This window comes from Primulina tabacum, chromosome 13, assembly GCF_025594145.1.
Source record: "Primulina tabacum isolate GXHZ01 chromosome 13, ASM2559414v2, whole genome shotgun sequence".
In the NCBI taxonomy this organism is placed as follows: domain Eukaryota; kingdom Viridiplantae; phylum Streptophyta; class Magnoliopsida; order Lamiales; family Gesneriaceae; genus Primulina; species Primulina tabacum.
This window is the reverse complement of record NC_134562.1, coordinates 32,122,626-32,142,109: the sequence shown is the minus strand read 5'-3', so window position 1 is coordinate 32,142,109 and position 19,484 is coordinate 32,122,626. Positions and strand designations below refer to the sequence as shown.

General features: G+C 37.9%; 1 protein-coding gene across 2 annotated transcripts; it reads right to left on the bottom strand.

Annotated features, from left to right (window-relative positions):
* Positions 1-650: 650 nt before the first annotated feature.
* LOC142522241 (uncharacterized) lies at positions 651-19,044 on the bottom strand. Of its 2 annotated transcripts, none has more exons than XM_075625468.1 (3): positions 18,483-19,044; positions 2,777-3,528; positions 651-1,482 (listed from the first exon to the last, which is right to left on the bottom strand). In XM_075625468.1, exons 1-3 carry the CDS (start codon positions 18,768-18,770, stop codon positions 951-953), a joined length of 1,572 nt encoding a protein of 523 aa, XP_075481583.1. In that variant the 5' UTR covers positions 18,771-19,044; the 3' UTR covers positions 651-950. The 2 variants fall into 2 exon arrangements, with proteins under 2 accessions (XP_075481583.1, XP_075481584.1); XM_075625469.1 differs by lacking the exon at positions 18,483-19,044 and adding an exon at positions 4,210-4,610.
* Positions 19,045-19,484: the final 440 nt, after the last annotated feature.

Sequence of the window (19,484 nt, the reverse complement as noted above, 5' to 3'; positions counted from 1 at the left end):
AGTTAATTTTATGAGATGAATTTTCGAACATATTCAACTCATGAAAAAATATTATTTTTCGTGCCAAAAATATTAATTTTCATGATATATATATATATCGGATCGACTCGTCTCACTGATATAGATAGACATATGATATCGTCTCACAAAATACTTACTCTTTCACAATGTTCTAAAAAATGGTATGTGGACGATCACCCACCGCCTAGTAGTTGAGGCGGCCACCTAGGATTTTTCTTTTACGTGAATTTTAAATTTTTTTGTTCATCTTCATATTTTTCCAATAATTTTTGGATATCAGATTGAAAATCAATTATATTTATCATTTTTATTCGATACAATTTGATTGAAAAATATATCGAACAATTATTTTTGAAAAAATAAAAATTCTATATACTAAATTAGACAACAACTAGACAGTCTAAACGTCCGATTTTTCTAACCGTGTCCAGAGGCATCCGTCTTTATAAAAATTGACGTGGACGATCCTATACGACGTCTTTTATAACACTATTTCACTATTAAATAATATTTCATTCTGTTGTTGACATGAGCTCTCCACTTGAGATTGATTTGGATGTGCCATATTTTATATTGTCTCGTGATATTCCAAGTGAGTTCCATCAAATCCAAACCTATATAAACATATCTCACAAATAAAAAATATATTCAAATGAAACCGATTTAAGTCCTCCAATAAAGTAACCACATTTTCAAAAATGTAAAATCACAACTCGAAGAGAACAAGAATGTTTCTTTCATGAAGTAAGTGGTGTTCCCCATATGTAAGTACAACGACAAAACTTCGAACTCTACATCGTTAGATATGGATCGATGTCATCTAAAAAGATTCACGTGTATGACATGTGTGATTTAACGTAAAATTATCAAGACCAAGATCATTGGACGGGGCAACAAATCGGTCAGAATATAGGAAGTGGAGAATACCTTTACAATTTGTGTGCATCTGAGAAAGCCAGATCACGAGACAACAACCTCTGCTCATCATTCTCGCTTAAATCAACACTTCCGTCTGCTTCGTATTCAACGTCTATCACGGTTCTCTCCTTCCCGTTTGATTGACCAGATTCAGAGACATGAAGCTGATCATATTCTTGAATCAAAGCAGAATCATCTGTGTCAATCTGCTGCAGCTCTGACTCGATTAAAGCATCCATTTTCGCCCTATCCCTGTCCCTTGGATATGTGCAGTAGAGAAATGAATAGATGACACAGCATATTGCCATTGGGATTCCTATTGCAGTGTAAAGTGCTTTGCCAAGTGAAGCGGCATTTTCTCTATCAGTTTCAATAATTTTCGAGTCTGCTGATCCTTCTGGAAGAGGTTTATAGCCATAAACTTGCTGAGCTAAAATCCCGACAACTGGTGGAGCAAATGAAGATAATATAGACTCAAAAGATCTATCCAGAGCATAGATGCTTGTCCGAGCTCTCTCAGGAACTATTTCTGCAAATATAGGACTGCAAAATAGCCATGACAGAAAATCAGTGGAAATAAGCAAAATATTCGAATTGTTTTAAATCATACGATTTGATGCTCGAATAAACAGCAAATTACCACATCTCAAATAGGCATAGTTGTCACAATAAAAGATATGTTCGAAGTATGCCTCATTTTGTTAAGAAAAAAGGAGTGGAATGATGCGGCATCAGACAAGCTTTCTAAGCAAAAGCGGATCTGTTGACTTCGACTTGAAATTTATTTGAGCACAAACTCTACTAAAAACATTAGAGGAACCAATCATCAAATAATTAGTCATATCAATGCAGCCTGTGAACGAATGGTTAATTACATACATCTCTCCTCAGGTTTACAATAATTGCAAAAAGCCCGGCTAACTTTAAAATTACATTTACCTCACCCGATGTTGTACTGCTAAGTTTAAAAATTACATGCATATCTCCTGAGGGTTTTATCTACCTTACAACCGCCATTTCAAGGGCATTATTGTAAGATAGTCATATACCTCGAGCGAGGTATATGTAATTTTTAAACTTAACGAGTGTAAATATAAGGGGAGACGTAATTTTCGAAATTAACTGGATGTTTTTGTAATTACTGCAAACCTGAGATATATGTAACCCTGTGAATGAATGCAAGGGCCTTAAGGATTTCTTCTGTTGCTTGAGTCAACAATCAAATACTAATTAAGTAAACTCAGTAATGCAAGGGCCTTAAGGATTTCTTCTGTTGCTTGAGTCAACAATTAAATACTAATTAAGTAAACTCAGTTTGCTTAAACAACCACGATCAGAGGAAAACAGACTGAAACTTGGTATGATTTCTGTTCCGTAAATTAGTAAGTAAACATTCTACATGCCCTAAAATTTTATAGTCGTTGGATCAGTATCTCCAATCCAAATCTACACATCTTGTGTATAAATTCACACATCTGTAGGCGTGTGTATTTGCAATTTGGTAAGTTAATTATTTAGTTCATGTAGGATTAAATTCTTATAAGCCAAACGAACATTATATCAGTTGGCCCAAAAGTTTCAGTTTTTAATATATATTTTTGACCAACAATGCTTTGGGAGCAAAAGGCCAAATCATAAACTACCAAAAAACCATCCACTTCTATCTTGGAAAACCAAGTAAATAAGACTAAATGTTCAATTTGCTGGCATAGGACTTCAAAATGGACATTGTTCCCACCATCTCTTTTACATGCACTTCAAAATTAGTTAGTTCCATTTATTTAGGAAAGAGGAAAATTTTATCCAACAAAACGAAACATAGTTTCAAGCTACCTACTTGTTAGTTGCTGGAGCATTCCAACTGATTAACAAACCCATGATAACAACCACTAAACCATGCATTGCCGCGGTGGATGGATTGTCAGGCAAACCCAATATCAGAATTGCAGCTAAAGGAATAGCAGAACCAGAGCTTATCTGTGATAGAATAATTCTACCAGAATTTGGTAGACGTTTAGCAAGAACATCACCCATCATTCCTCCAAACAATCCCCCGAGAGATCCAGAAATATTAAAAAGAGTCAAGATTACTGCTGTTGTTTTATGGGAGAAGCCAATAAGTTCCAACCACATCGGAGCAAAGGACAGAGCCGACCAAGGGAACGATCCTGATACACCTTGAGCGATTAGTATTTGGAAGGAGGGAACTTTTATAATGGCTTTTGCTTCTTTAATCAGGTCCTTAACTTCTACTTGGAATGGTTTGTGTGGAGGTTGATCCTTCATTTTACCATCGGCATCAACAAACCGAGGATCATTGGCAAAGAGGCCCACTAAAATGCCAATAAGAACACTTAAGATTCCAACTAGGTGAAAAGCAATTCTCCAACCAGGGATACCCATGAATGACGAAGATGCTATAAGTACGGAAAGAAGTCCACCAATGATGGAACCTAGGTTTCCAGTCAACTGTAACCAACCAAAAGCGGTGCCACGATTGCTTTCGTCGGTTGAGTCAGCAACAAGGGACTGGATTGCAGGGGTAACGATGGCAAGTCCAATCCCGTTCAGACCTCTTGAAATTGCAACCTATTAAACAAGAAAAATCAGCTAAAACATCCTATAAGGCAAGTTAGGGTATGGAAGAAAATATAGTGAATTATACTTCATCCTGCAACTACAGTTATTGTTGATTTGCATGACTCATGGAGCTGATTCAGTTTAGTTTACTACTATATTATATTATAAGAACCTAGTTATATAGGTATAAGGATTCTCTCAATCCTAATTTTATAGTTTTAGTAGGAATAAGTTTGAGTCTCTATAAATAGTGACCAGGCGAGTCATCATAGAATAGAGAGAACACATGAAACAAATAAGAAATAAAATAATTTCAGGAATTCCCCAATAAATTCTAAATGTTTCATTTATTTTTTGAAGTCTAGAATTTGTTTTTCTCATCATTCTTTTATTTTTCCTTCCAAAATATACAATAAAATGGTATCAAGAGCCACATTCTTGAGAGATATGTGAGATTTAAAAATTTTCAGAATGAGTTCATAAAGTTTTTCCGTTGCGATTGCACGTCCAATGTTTGATGTAACATATTATCAATTGTGGGCTGTAGGAAAGGACACATATCTGAATTCTAATGATTTGTGGGAAGCTGTTGAAGAAGAATAAGAAATTCCAGACCTGTCAAACTATCCAACTATTGCACAAATAAAAAATAAAAAAAAAGAAGCAAAGAACATCAAAAGAAAGAGCCACCTTGTTTGCAGTATTCTCAAGTGCCATAGTTGTCAATAGCGAGCGTAGCTCTCGCTATTGCGTGTAGGGACCCGAAGCAAAGTTCCGTGGCTACGGGGCGCTACGCACACTGCACTTTCAAGTAGCGAGCGCTATCGCCACTATCCTCGCGATGGCGTGACTATCATAAAAGCAAAGCTACAAAACATTTTTTTAAAGTAACGCATACTTTGTAAGCCCCTTTTGCATCATTTTAAAGCCCAGTTCTATTTCAATTCAACATTGTCTCTCCTCTTCTATTTCAATCTTCTCCGTTTCTCTCAATCAACCCTAACATAAACCCTACAATTTTCCACTGCTTCTCCTCTTTTATTGCTAGTGGCTGGCCGGACTTCGGGTTGTCGGCCGCAGGACTTACTTCATGTCGCCGCGGATATATTATGCTCTCGGTTCTTTTTCTCTCTCTTTTTTTTTTCCTGATTTTAGTTTTTTTGGCATGGTCTTAGGTTTTGCTGGAAATTATATATTTCGGCATTTCTTGCTTTTTGTGTCTTGTATGATATTTCAATGAATAAACTTAAAATAATTTTCAGATTTTACAATAATTTCATTTTTCTGCATTTACAATAATTTTCAGATTTTAATTATTCTATTAAAGGTTTTTCAATAATTTTCGACTTTACTTTTCTTAATTTTCAGATGTTAAAACTTTTCTTAATTCAAGATTTTACTTTTCTTAATTTAAAGATATTCAATACTTACAACGAAAAGTTTTTTCCTTACTTTTCAGAGTTTAAAAGATGTAAAACTTGCAAGAAGTTATAAGAAAAACGATATTGGATGGAACTGTGGGAGGATAGTCAACTCAGACAAGAATGTTGCTTGAATATTATGCAACTTTTGCCAAAAAGTTATGAAGGGTGGGATAATAAGGCTCAAAAAACATCTTGTTGGAGGATTTAAAAATATAAAAACCTTAGCGGATGAATGATAAGTGCATTTTGTGCACTTAAATTATCCTTGTAATTCGTATAGATTGTTAGTTTCTTGACGGAATTATGCGTCTTCTATTGTTTTCTATGTGCTCGCAGGAATCTAGGTGAGGATACTACATGGGCGTAAATAGGAGCGGAAAAGGCGGTTGGAGAAAAATGATGAGCCATGAAGGCAGCGAGTCGCGTGCATATGCGCGAGTCAGAGGCACGCATATGCGCGCGAGACATATCGAAGGCAGCAAAGCAGAAAGACTCGCGCATATGCGCCAAAAGAGGCGCGCATATGCGCGAGCGAAGGAACTCCAGCGAAGCAAAACAAAAGACTCCGCGCGCGCGCACATGCGCGCGAGAAGAATCCCAGCACAGAAAGAGGCGCGCATATGCGCGCAACGCGAATTCCAGATTCCTTAGGTTAAGTCATGAGCCTTAAAAAGAGAGAGAGAAAAAAATTAAAAACACAGCCGACACACTAGAAAAAAGGAGAGCAAAAAGTCAGAGCGCACGGAAGACGGAACGCGAAGAACGTAGATAGAAGACGTCGAATCCGGACACGGAGACGCCCTTTCATCTCTCTTCAACACGTTTCTAATTCGGTTCTTTACTTTTACGTTTTTAATGAATACAAACAGGTTTTGTATTGATTTAGATTCGAGTATGAACTAATATTATTTCTAGAGATTGACGTAGTCTTGGTTGAACCTATGTTATTGACATTTTGAATTTTCATTGAATTAATTCATCGTGTTTATTTGTGATTTCTTGTTCTTAATGCTTTTGGATTACTTGCCATAATTCGATTGATCAAATAATTAAGATCTAACACTCGAGAGAGAAGATCAAAATTAGGACAGGGGAAATCACATCGTCAGATGTTTATAACGTGCAAAAGACGTATAACTCTAACGAATCCATAAAGAGAACCTTGTTTGCATTTATTACGTGTTACGTGATTTTGAATAGACATATTAAAATCAGTAATAGGTAATATAGTTATATTTATCAATTGAAAAAAGTAATAGGAAAATTGCGAGTTCTTGGTTAGTAAACATGATGCAATTTAATAACATGTTAGTCAATTTTAATTTAGCATAGGGGAGACCAGACGAAATCATATATCTAGATTGATCTACTCATTGAATTTCAACTGCGTGCTAAGAATTAATAGGATTCGTTATTTGTTTTGAATTGATTATCAACTATCTAATTGAATTTTCTAAATAAAGTTGAACTATGTCCATTATGGTACTTAATATACAGTTTTAAATAATTACTCCTCGTGGGATCGATATATGTACTCATACCAGTACTAAAACTTGACACCGTATACTTGCGGTAGTGAAAATACGCAACAAGTTTTTGGCGCCGTCCACGACGAACGTCAGTGTTCGCCGTCACCATCGTCGTCATCCTCATCCATGTGCTGGGGTGGGGCCTGTGGAGCAGGTCCGGGGTATTGGGGTGGCCATAACGGTGGCTGGGGAAACATCGGATCCTCTGGACAGATAGGTGGAAACCGCTGAGCAAGCACGGAAGTGAAGTCCATCATATATCCCATAAAATGGTCGTTGCGGAACTGAAGTGAATCCAGCACCTAGCGCTGCTCAACCAGTAACCACCTCTGGTCCTGCAACTCGTTTTCTAGCCGCCGAAATCTGTCTCCCCTGCGCTGTCTAGCTGCAGCAGGTGGCGGTGGAGGAAGCTGTGGCTGTAGGATCTCCTCTTCGTCCGGAAACTCATGGGGAACATAGGAGGCGGCTCCAAAGAAAGCAACAATGGGGGCCTTCGGCTTTAGCACTGGTTATCAGGGGCCCATGATACGCCGGCCTGTCGGCATAGCTCGGTAACGATATGAGGACAAGGAAGAGCAACCGTGGCTAACCCTGCACCTGCTTTCATAATCGATCCATAGATGATTTTCCCCAAATCAACCGATTTTCCCATCAGAATAGCATAGACCAATGCAGCTTTGTCTTTTGTCACATCGTAATACTGCTAGGACGGGAGGATCCGGCTAATACAAAGGATGTTCAAGCACTTGCGTTAGGGCCCATGTCGGATTTCTTTAAAGAAATAGGCCCGCTCGAGCTCATTTTCCAGGCAGCGCCGGCTTCACATATGGTCCGGATGACCTCTGTATAATCAACACCCGCTTCGAGAAATTCATTGTACTCGTCATGGTCGAGGCTGGGCATCTGATATATCATATTGATCATTCGAGAGTCGAACGACACCAATTGACCTCGCACCAAGCCTTTAGACTCGTCATGACGAATCCGGAGATTTGCATAAAATTCTCGCACAACCGAGATTACGGCATCCAAAGGGTGTTGTGCAAATTCAACCCATCCTCGGCGTTCCAGTTCCTCTATTATAACACCACGTGAATTTGACAAATTGAATCCCCGTTCCGGGATGATGGGCCTTGTCATAGAGCTATCATATACTTGTTGGGCCTCCTCATTCCAAAATCTGATAGCATCAAAGCTTGAGGAGGAAAAGACACCCTTTTTCGATTTCTTTTTCGGCGCCATGGAATCAATAATCCAATACTCACACCCACACACTAAATTCAAATAATCGAGTAGCAGAGCAAATATAATCTCACCACACCAACAAATCCAGTTAGCAACGCAACGTACAACCCAGTCACGAAATGATTTAGAATAATTCGAAGTACCAAACTCACAATACCAAAGGTTCCCCAAATAGATTGAACCAAATTCTAACTATTCCAAAGATTCGAACAAAATCTGTATAAAATCCTTACTTGCACTAGAGAGTGATCATAAATCGGAGTGTGGTCGGAACTTTGGTGGGAGGCGGTGGTCGCGCACGATGCGCGACGCCCAACTCGGAAGGCAGGGGAGGCCGCGCATATGCGCCACTCAGGTCGCGCATATGCGCGAGAAGACAAGGCGCAAACACTCGGAAGACTGAGACCTTCGCGCATATGCGCCACTCATGGGCGCGCATATGCGCGATATGACAAGAAGGCATGACAATAACCTCGGCGCATATGCGCGGGTTAGGGCGCGCATATGCGCGCGACCTAGTTTAAGAAAAAAAAGGGGCGAGAACTATTCTTCAGAAATACACAACCCTCCCTTCAGAAAAACAGCCGCCCCTCTCCCTCTTCAGCACAGCCGCTGCCGCTGCACAACGTGGAACGCCGACCACCACCTCCCGCCAAAGTTCCGACCACACTCCGATTTATGATCACTCTCTAGTACAAGTAAAGATTTTATACAGATTTTGTTCGAATCTTTGGAATTGTTAGAATTTGGTTCAATTTATTTGGGGAACTTTTGATATCGTGAGTTTGGTACTTCGAATTATTCTAAATCATTTTGTGACTGGGCTGTACGTTGCGTTGCTAACCGGATTTGTTGGTGTGGTGAGATTATATTTGCTCAGCTACTCGATTATTTGAATTTAGTGTGTGGGTGTGAGTATTGGATTATTGATTCCATGGCGCCGAAAAAGAAATCGAAAAAGGGTGTCTTTTCCTCCTCAAGCTTTGATGCTCACAGATTTTGGAATGAGGAGGCCCAACAAGTATATGATAGCTCTATGACAAGGCCCATCATCCCGGAACGGGGATTCAATTTGTCAATTTCACGTGGTGTTAAAATAGAGGAACTGGAACGCCGAGGATGGGTTGAATTTGCACAACACCCTTTGGATGCCGTAATCTCGATTGTGCGAGAATTCTATGCAAATCTCCGGATTCGTCATGACGAGTCTAAAGTCTTGGTGCGAGGTCAATTGGTGTCGTTCGACTCTCGAATGATCAATATGATATATCAGATGCCCAGCCTCGACCATGACGAGTACAATGAATTACTCGAAGCGGGTGTTGATTATACAGAGGTCATCCGGACCATATGTGAAGCCGGCGCTGCCTGGAAAAAGAGCTCGAGCGGGCCTATTTCTTTAAAGAAATCCGACATGGGCCCTAACGCAAGTGCTTGAACATCCTTTGTATTAGCCCGGATCCTCCCGTCCTAGCAGTATTACGATGTGACAAAAGACAAAGGTGCATTGGTCTATGCTATTCTGATGGGAAAATCGGTTGATTTGGGGAAAATCAACTATGGATCGATTATGAAAGCAGGTGCAGGGTTAGCCACGGTTGCTCTTCCTTGTCCTCATATCGTTACCGAGCTATGCCGACAGGCCGGCGTATCATGGGCCCCTGATAAACCAGTGCTAAAGCCGAAGGCCCCCATTGTTGCTTTCTTTGGAGCCGCCTCCTATGTTCCCCGTGAGTTTCCGGACGAATAGGAGATCCCACAACCACATCTTCCACCACCGCCACCGCCACCTGCTGCAGCCAGACAGCGTAGGGGAGACAGATTTCGGCGGCTAGAAAACGAGTTGCCGGACCAGAGGAGGTTACTGGTTGAGCAGCGCCAGGTGCTGGATTCACTTCAGTTCCGCAACGACCATTTTATGGGATATATGATGGACTTCACTTCCGTGCTTGCTCAGCGGTTTCCACCTATCGGTCCAGAGGATCCGATGTTTCCCCAGCCACCGGTATGGCCACCCCAGTACCCCGGACCTGCTCCACAGGCCCCACCCGAGCACATGGATGAGGATGACGACGATGGTGACGGCGAGCACTGACGCTTGTCGTGGACGGTATGATTGTTCCATTCTTTCCTGCTTATACATTGAGGACAATGCATACTGTAAGTTTGGGGGAGTCAATTTGCTTAATTGTTTTGAGTTTTTATTTCATTGTTAGTTATTTTCTGCACAATAGCTTTATTTTTTTATTGCATGCTAGAATTGTCAGGAAAAGTCATGGATACGTCGTTGTGTGGCCAATGATGAAAATGAAATCGTGGTTTTAATGCATATATGTATTCACGATAACTTGGGAGTCACAAATATCTTTGCACGGTCATATTTATTATCAATGCTTAGAGACAATTTACATACTTGTGATGCTAAATAGACAATAGAGATCTGAATTTTAGTATTTCTCACATGACGTTAACTGACACATTTGCAAACACAGAAATGACCTAGGCAATCTTTCTCGATGTCTTGGGACCTGTTTTCATTGTTATTATCGTTTGTTACCTCATTGAGCCTTGAGTAGATTGAGATGTTTGATTTTTCTTTGTGCACCTATCTCATATATCCGTTTTATTGAAAAATGAATGTGATTGGTTTATACGAGTTGACTAATGGATTGACGGAAATCTAGAACTTGCTTGAACACTTTTCGAGGCGAAATACGGATAATATGTGACATAGGAATGATTTAGGCAATCTCTGGAACCGTTGAGACTTTGAGCCTACCAAATCAACATGAAATATCCCTAATGTCCCATTTTGAGCCTGCTAAAAAATCAAGTGGTGTGTGTCGATGACATACAATTAGCCCTCACTTGTATCTATTCTACATCCCACAACAACTACCTAAGAAAGCTTATACACTTATTGTCCTACCTAAATTTTGAGAGAAATAAGTTCATTGGTGTTGTAATGATTCAAATACTCCTTGAAAAGAAAAAGAAAAACTGAACGTGCAAAAAGGAGTTCAAAAAGAGACAAAAAGAAGGAATCAAAAAGTGGTGAAAAGAAAAAATATATATATGGGAAATAGAGGATATGATTGAGAAGAAAACAATAAGTGGATGATGAATGAAAAGAGAATGAAAATGAGTGAAATTGATGAAGTTCAAATATTTCTCTCAAATTTTGATCTCCGTACCTTTATTGTAGTCATGAGCCGTAGCCTAACGTTACAAGCCTACAAGACCTATTAACCTTGTCACATTTATCCAATATACTAGTGGAGAAAAGTTGTTCAAGTCAAGCTTATGGATACCTGATAAACATGGTCAACGAGTATAGACTTTAATCATTTGCAAGCAAGCATCTCATTGTGTGACTTCATCTTTGGTATACTTGTGTTGAATATCTTATGAACCAAATAATCACCAATAAAGTCCTTTGTGATCTGTGTAAGTGAATCTGTATGTTAATGAAGTGTGGGTTAAACTGAATTGAAAATCTCTTGAGTTTATAAGGCTAGTAAGTGTTGTGAATCTATTTGAGCAGTTGATTGGGAAAATGAGCATTGACATAGCACACACGCACGTGACTTTTGAGTAATCATGAATTACATGAAAATAGATGAGTCGGAGGCCAATATCACTTTTGCATATCAATGACTTTAGTTGTTAGCGTTATTTCTTCCGTGAAGCGTATTTTTTTTGTTATTTTTGCTCGGGACTAGCAAAAGTTCAAGTTTGGGGGATTTGATAAGTGCATTTTGTGCACTTAAATTATCCTTATAATTCATATAGGAGAGAAAAAAGTCAGAGCGCACGGAAGACGGAACGCGAAAAACGGAGATACAAAACGTCGAATCCAGACACGGAGACGCCCTTTCATCTCTCTTCAACACGTTTCTAATTCGGTTCTTTACTTTTACGTTTTTAATGATTACAAACAGGTTTTGTATTGATTTAGATTCGAGTATGAACTAATCTTATTTTCTAGAGATTGACGTAGTCTTGGTTGAACCTATGTTATTGACGTTTTGAATTTTCATTGAATTAATTCATCGTGTTTATTTGTGATTTCTTGTTCTTAATACTTTTGGATTACTTGTCATAATTCGATTGATCAAATAATTAAGATCTAACACTCGAGAGAGGTGATCGAAATTAGGACAGGGAAAATCACATCGTCAGATGTTTATAACGTGCAAAAGACGTATAACTCTGACGAATCCATAAAGAGAACCTTGTTTGCATTTATTACGTGTTACGTGATTTTGAATAGACATATTAAAATCGGTAATAGATAATACAGTTCTATTTATCACTTGAAAAAGGGAATAGGAAAATTGCGAGTTATTGGTTAGTAAACATGATACAATTTAATAACATGTTAGTCAATTTTAATTTAGCATAGGGGAGACCAGACGAAATCATATATCTAGATTGATCTACTCATTGAATTTCAACTGCGTGCTAAGAATTAATAGGATTCGTTATTTGTTTTGACTTTTGAATTGATTATCAACTATCTAATTGAATTTTCTAAATAAAGTTGAACTATGTCAATTATGATACTTAATATACAGTTTTAAATAATTACTCCTCGTGGGATTGATATCTGTACTCATACCAGTACTAAACTTGACATCGTACAATGAATGATGCAAGGATTGCATTCAATGCGGTCAAACATGAAAACTTCAAACCAATGATCGAAGCAATTGGACGGTATGGTCCGGGGATGAAACCACATAGTTACCATGAGGTGAGAGAACCTCTTTTAAAGGAGGAGATCAACCATTCAAAGCTGATTTTGAAACAATATGAGGAGGAGATGACGAAAAATGGTTGTACTTTAATGGCTGATGGGTGGATAAATAGAGAGAGGAAATCACTTATCAATTTCTTGGTGAATACCCCAAAAGGTAACATGTTTATTGAATCAGTTGATGCATCTAGCTATTCTCACACTGGCGAGAAGATGTTTGAGTTTCTTGACAAGTCTGTGCAAAACTTCAGGGCGAATAATATTGTTAAAGTGGTCACCGACAGTGCATCAAATAATTTTTAAGATTGTGAGAAAATCTAACATATTAAGTTACAACATATTTTAACTTTCATTAATTAGGTTTGATTAACTAACGTATCATGCTCTTGTTCTTTACTGGAAAGAAGTTAGATGGAGAAATATACAAAATTATAGCGGGCCCGTGTGCGGCACATTGTTTGGATTTGATGTTTGAGGATTTGAAGAGGGCAGTTGAGCGGGCAATCGATGTTACGGATATATTTACAACCAAACTATACTATTGAACATGATGAGAGAGTTCACAGGCCAAAGAAACCTTATCTTTTGCCAATGCATTTTTGACTAAAGAAGCTTTCAGCAGCATAAGCAAAATTCAGAAATATGTTTACTTCAGAAAATTGGAGAAAGCAAATTCGTTAAGGAACGCTCTGGTAAGCAAGCACATAAAATTATATTGATGCCTTCATTTTGGAATTCTATCATTTATGCTATGAAAGTTGGTGGCCCATTATTCGAGGTACTTCGGTTGGTGGATGGGGAGAAGAAGCCTGCCATGGGTTATATATACGCGCAATAGATAGGGCTAAGGAGAAAATAGCAAAAGCCTTTGGTAATAATAAAGATAGGTACAAAGATGTTTTTAAGATAATTGACAATAGGTGGCAGCCGCAGCTACATCAAGACTTGCATGCAGCGGGTTATTTCTTGAACCCTGCGTTCTTTACTCAAATTCTAAGATATAATAAGATGAGGAAGTAGTTACGGTGTTGTACGATGCAATCAGTAGGTTGACTCATGATCCTGAGACAAGAGAGAAAAATACATACTGAGTTGTTAAAATACAAACAAGCCGAAAGACATTTTGGGAAGGAAGTTGCAATCGAAATGAGAAATGTTGTATCACCGGGTATGAAAGTATGTCTCAAGGACAAGTTTTTCCTATTTTTTGAAATAAATTCAACGAGAAATATTAATATAACTATCGGCATTAACTAGCTGCATTGTGGAACTCATATGGAGATTCGACACCAAAGTTGCAATTTGCCCAGAAGATACTCAATTTCACTTGTAGCTCTTCTGGTTGTGAGCGCAATTGTAATGTGTTTGACCATGTAAGCCTTTATAATATTACAATTTTTATTTAATATTTCTGTGAAGTTTTAAGAATTCGTTCATGTGTAAACATATATAAATAAATGCAGCTTCATTTCAAGAAAAAGAATAGATTGAAGCAAAAACACCTGAATGATTTGGTGTTCATTAAGTACAACAGAGCTCTAAAACATAGATACGATAGTCCTGATACCATCGATCCTATCATATTGAGTAAAGTAGATGATGACAATGAATGGTTCGTAGGGAGACCGAAGGATGAAGAGCCTGACTTTGTTCATGATGGTGATGATTTGACTTGGCAAGATGTTGCAGATGTTGTTGGAGTATATGAAGCTCCTTGTACATTGAGGAAATCCAAAAGGGCCTCGAAGGCAACCCCTACACTACGCGGGCCTCGAAGGCAACCACATCTACACCTATAGGAACTCGAAGGCGGCCACATCTAAGTCTAGAAGTAAAAAGCCAATAGGAACATCTACTATACTTAATCTTGCATACGAAGAGGATGAATTCGACTTTGATGAAGAAAATGAAGAAAAGAATGATGCCGAGCATTGTGCAATTTCAAATGAAGATGTTCTCGATCATGATGAAGATGAAGATGAAGATGAAGATGAATTTTAGATTATGTTTTTCTAGTTTTAGAATTGATGTTTTGTATGCTTTGAACTTATATATTTGTTATTTAAGCATGAACTGTTGAACTGATGTTACTATATGCTATATATTATATATTGATATATTTATGGCGCTTTACTTTCAAATACCCTTGCTACGTGCGGTTGACAAACTATGGTCTCAACCTCTGTTTTTACCAGAATAATGACACTAAAAACAACCGAGGAAATTTTAGGATTTCTTGAAGCGAAGAAGGATCAAAGAGATGCAAGGGTTGAATTTGATTCGAGAATTTGAGATGCAAAAGATGAAAGAATAAGAAATAATCGAGAATATTCTGACAAACTTCTCGGAATTATCAACAAAATAAGATTCCTTGCTACAAGTTTTTCTAATACTAAAACTGTTCAAAAGATCTTAGTATTCTGGAAAAAAATTGAAGCCACGATTTCATCATTGCAAAACTCAAAAGATCTGTCATGTACCTTGGTAGAGTTATTGAATGCATGCAGACACAAGAACAAATGAAACTTCTGAGGCAAAAACCTAAGGGGAGGGTGATTTCCAAGCCAAATCACATAACAAATTTTAAGGAAAGAACGAGAAAAGACATGACAACACTTGAGTCTTTCCACCTCGCCCTTACTGCAAAAACCCAAACAAGTGTTGGTGGAGTCCAAAAGCAAGATACCATAAGTGTGGTTAGTTAGGGCACGTGGAGATGATATATGCAAGACTTAACAAAAAGTTATTGAAGATCAACCTCAAGAGGAGTAGTTGTTTGCAGCATCATGCTTTGCCACCAATAAATCTACAGAAAGTTAGCTCATAGATAGTGGTTGTACAAACCACATGACTTATATTGAGAGCTCTTCAAAGAGCATGATGAGACCATGATTTCTAAAGTTAAGAGTTGGAAAAGGAGCATACATTGTTGTAAAAAGTAAATGAATTGTAGCAACTGAAGGACACTAAGGGTTGAAATTAATTTCTAATGTTTTTATTAGCTTAATCAAAACCTTCTGACTTTTGAGTGTTTCTCAGTTGGAAAAAGGCTATAAGATAATGTTTGAAATAAAAACTGTGTGATCAAATATGCAAAAGGCCAAGATGTATTCAAATTCAAAATGCAAGATAAAAGTTTTGCTTTTGATTTAATTAATGAAGAATGAAGAGCATTATGTTGTACCTTTATGAATAAAACAATTTGGTGAAAGTTTTACACAGTGTTGTAAATGGCGGTAGGAGGTGGAGAGGTGGTCAGTGACCGCCTAACCCCTCGGCCCCTAGGCAGTTGATTTTTTTATTATTATTAACACATAATTATATATAATCAAGCAATTCAATAACAAATAATCATTCTTTATGTAACCTATCTAATTAAATAATGTTTATATATAGATAAGCTTTATATAATTCAATACAATTTATAAGTGCAAATAAATAGTGGGCTAATGGTACTATTATGTTTTGAAAGAGAAATTGTATAAGTGTATTAATAATTAGTTGGTTTTTTAAGTTTGCTGACTTTGACTCACCAGCCATGTCCACCTCGCCCACCTCTGTTCATCTTCTACCGCCTACAGAACCGCCTAAGGCAAAGGCGATGCACAGTCGACGGCCACATCTCGCTTAGGCGGCAACCTCGACCGCCATTAAGAACAATGGGTTTACCTGAATTGGAGGAGCTTCCTAAATGTTTTGCTTGTCAGTATAGGAAACAAATAAGGCTTCATTGTCAACAAAACATGGCCTGGAGGGCTACACGGAGGCTACAGTTAAACCACGCAGATGAAAAAGGACAAAAGGAAAAACCATCAATAAATAGCAATGCAGGCAATGAACATCATTCGACAGCACCATACACTCCTTGACAAAATGGAGTTGTGGGGAGGAAAAAACTGACAATTATGGAGACAACCAAGTATATGCACTGTGCTAGTAAAATTCATCTTCAATTAGCAAAAAGAATTCACATATATGTGAAGCCGTGAAGGGTACAAAGCTATTTGTAGCCAACAAAAACAAACCTTCTGACATCATCAATACACCGTGCATGAACAAAGCAAGTTTTTGCGTTCTTTGATGGTTTCAACATTGGGAAAGAGGATGAATTCTTCCAGGAAAAATCTTGGAGTTGAAGCTTCGGAGTCTGGGAGAAGTGATGATTTACATGACTCATGAAGCTGATTCAGTTTTATGTACTACTATATTTTAGGATTATCGAAATTTTTATATTTTATATATTAGAATAACGTAGTTTTTTTTATGACGTTTGAACACACAGCCGTTGTCTTTCGATGTGTGCACAATAAACCCTCAGAATAACACAATACTGTTATCCTCACATATATCATTTGTGTTCTTCGTCTTCAACCTGCTGACTTAAGCATCGGAGTGATCACGCCGGACACAAATCTGACACCCATTCACGAGTTCATCTCCTTGTCTACAGGTCACAGTGGAAGCTATAGCTCACAGATTCATCTCCTCGCTCATTTCCTTAAACAAAACACAAATCATATCCGGTGGATTGCCCCGACTTCGCTCACCCGATTCACCCGGATCGCATCAACTGCAAACCACGTTAACCGGGTAAATTATAGGAACCTAGTTGTATTAGTATTAGGATTCTCTGGTTGTAATATGATTCTAGTTCCAGAGTACTTGCATGAATTAGTTTGAGTCTACATAAATAGCGAATAGATGAGTCATTATAATGTAGAAAGGACACATGAAAAATAAATAAGAAATAAAATAAATTCAGAGTTCCCGATAAATTCTACATGTTTCATATATTCTTTCACTCACAATTTCGTTTTCTCGTTATTCTTTTGCTTTTCCTTCCAAAATATACAACATTTATTAAAGGCACAAAGGTCCATATCCGCCCCAGAGGCTAGGCCCCAAAGCTCAAATCTCAATTTGAGTGACAAGTCTTATTGAAATGTAGCCTACTGAACAATGATTTTTTAAAAAATTAGATACATTAATAAATTTATTCTACAAAACCACGAACAAAAAAAAAGCCAAATCTACTTTAAGAGTAAGCACGTGTGAATGACAACAAACTTTTCACTCAAACTACACAATCCCTACATCCGAATCACGTTTCAAATGGAGCCTAGGCCTTTAAGGCACACACCAAGGCGCTAGCTTGATGTCCATGGTGTGTACCTAATTAAAGGGATATGGATTGGCATTCATCTAAGCACAAAAACTCGGACTCATTGCACCTTGAGCCTATCCACACGCTTAGTAAGATTTTAATAACTATGTTTGCACCAATTTCATTTTGACAATTCTAGCAAATTAAATCACTTTTTTGGAGCTGACAATCACATAAAATACGAGTTCCGCACACTAAAAAGGGATGAAAGAAAAGTAAATGATAAAGCAAAAAAGACCAGAGAAGAAGATGCAACTTATTCTATGAATAGAGCTTAAACGTAAAACTGAGTACCCTTGCTCGCCCAGGATGAACAAAGAACTAGCCGTCGGGCTTTCCCTCACCCAACATGAAAATCAAACACTTTATATAAGTATGCTTCTCAATTGTTGTCATAATATCACTTTCTCCACGAAATTAGTTTAATAAAACTTATAAGAGCTTTATATTTTAACTATTGGTTATATAGCAGCAGGACATCACGTTGCATAAGCTCAAAATAAAATCCAGTCCTGCTAGTTGAACTTTGCGCAAAGAAGGCCATAAATACTCGAAAAAGAAAAGGACAAGAAAATTATAAACCCAAAAATAATTTTAATTTCTATATTAGATGATCAAATCTCTGAGTTTTCAGTATTTTAACGCAGATAAATTGCGGTGAAATATAAAAGCTAAAAACATGATTTCCTCTGGTGCATTTCCTTAGAATCAAAATGATTTCTTTGATATTTCCCTCGTTAATCTCAGCAGAAAAATTCCAAATCACGAAAGAATCTTAATGCGCATGCCACTCCAAAATAGAAAAAAAAATATTTTTTTTATGGGTTTGCGAGGCGACCAACCTCGGCAAAGGTAGAAGAAATGGCGACGAGGAAAGTAGCTGCGGCCCAAAGGATTGCGCCGAGAGCAATAACCTGCGTGCGGTTGTGACGCACCGACAAGTAGGCGGCAAGCGGGTAGCAAGACGACTGAACGATTGATCTGAAGAGAGTCAACGAGCCGAGGCGCGTGGGATCTGCGTGCAGCGCAGCACCAACTTCTTTGTAAACCCCCGGCAGCAAGGATTCATCTGCCCTTTCCATTATACCAGCTAGATTCACAAGAATCAGGGTCACTGCTTCTGATTTCATCGCTTTCAGCTTATTCAACGAAATCTTCGCGGTGGCTACGCATCAGCGGCGGAGCTGACAGTAGGCGAAGTTTTTTCGGTGGTGCATCTGAACTCTGAATTGGATAATTACGAGATTTCCGGGGGGAGACTTTTCTCTCTCGTATTTTCCGAGAGAATCTTGATTTGGCGAGTGGTCAAACAAATTCAAGATTTACGTATCATGGCAATATCGGAGACATAAATCTATGTAAATATATATTTCTTGCTCCAGCTTTTTAGGAATTAATTCCGTAAATGCTGTCGGAAGTAAACGTGCGCGATCATCTCATATTACTTACATGTTCGGAAAATTTAAAATTTTATTAAATTGATATATATATATATAGACAAAAAAACATTAAAATAAAATTAAGCTAACGTAGTTTGATACCTAGAAAAGAAAATTACTAAAAGGAAAACCTCACTCCACTCGAATCCTATCCAGAAAATAAGTAAATTTCTTATGAGACAGTCTCACAAATTAGACGAGTCAACTCAATTCATACTTATATAACATCAAAAATAATATTTTTCATGAATCAAATCAGATTAGAGATATATCTCACAATTGTCCCAAAAAATACTAGTAAATAGTTTCTATCCCACTGATTAGCATATCAGACCAAAACATCTACTGCTCATTTAATAAAGTTATGATGCAATTGTCCAAAACTAAATATTTAATTGAATTATT

Coding starts and splice junctions, on each gene's coding strand:
- LOC142522241 (XM_075625468.1), bottom strand. CDS start 18,770: ATGAAATCAGAAGCAGTGACCCTGATTCTTGTGAATCTAGCTGGTATA. Junction 3,529..18,482: donor TTTCTTCTACCTTTGCCGAG/GTTGGTCGCCTC, acceptor CTTGTTTAATAG/GTTGCAATTTCAAGAGGTCT. Junction 1,483..2,776: donor AATGCTCCAGCAACTAACAA/GTAGGTAGCTTG, acceptor GCTATTTTGCAG/TCCTATATTTGCAGAAATAG.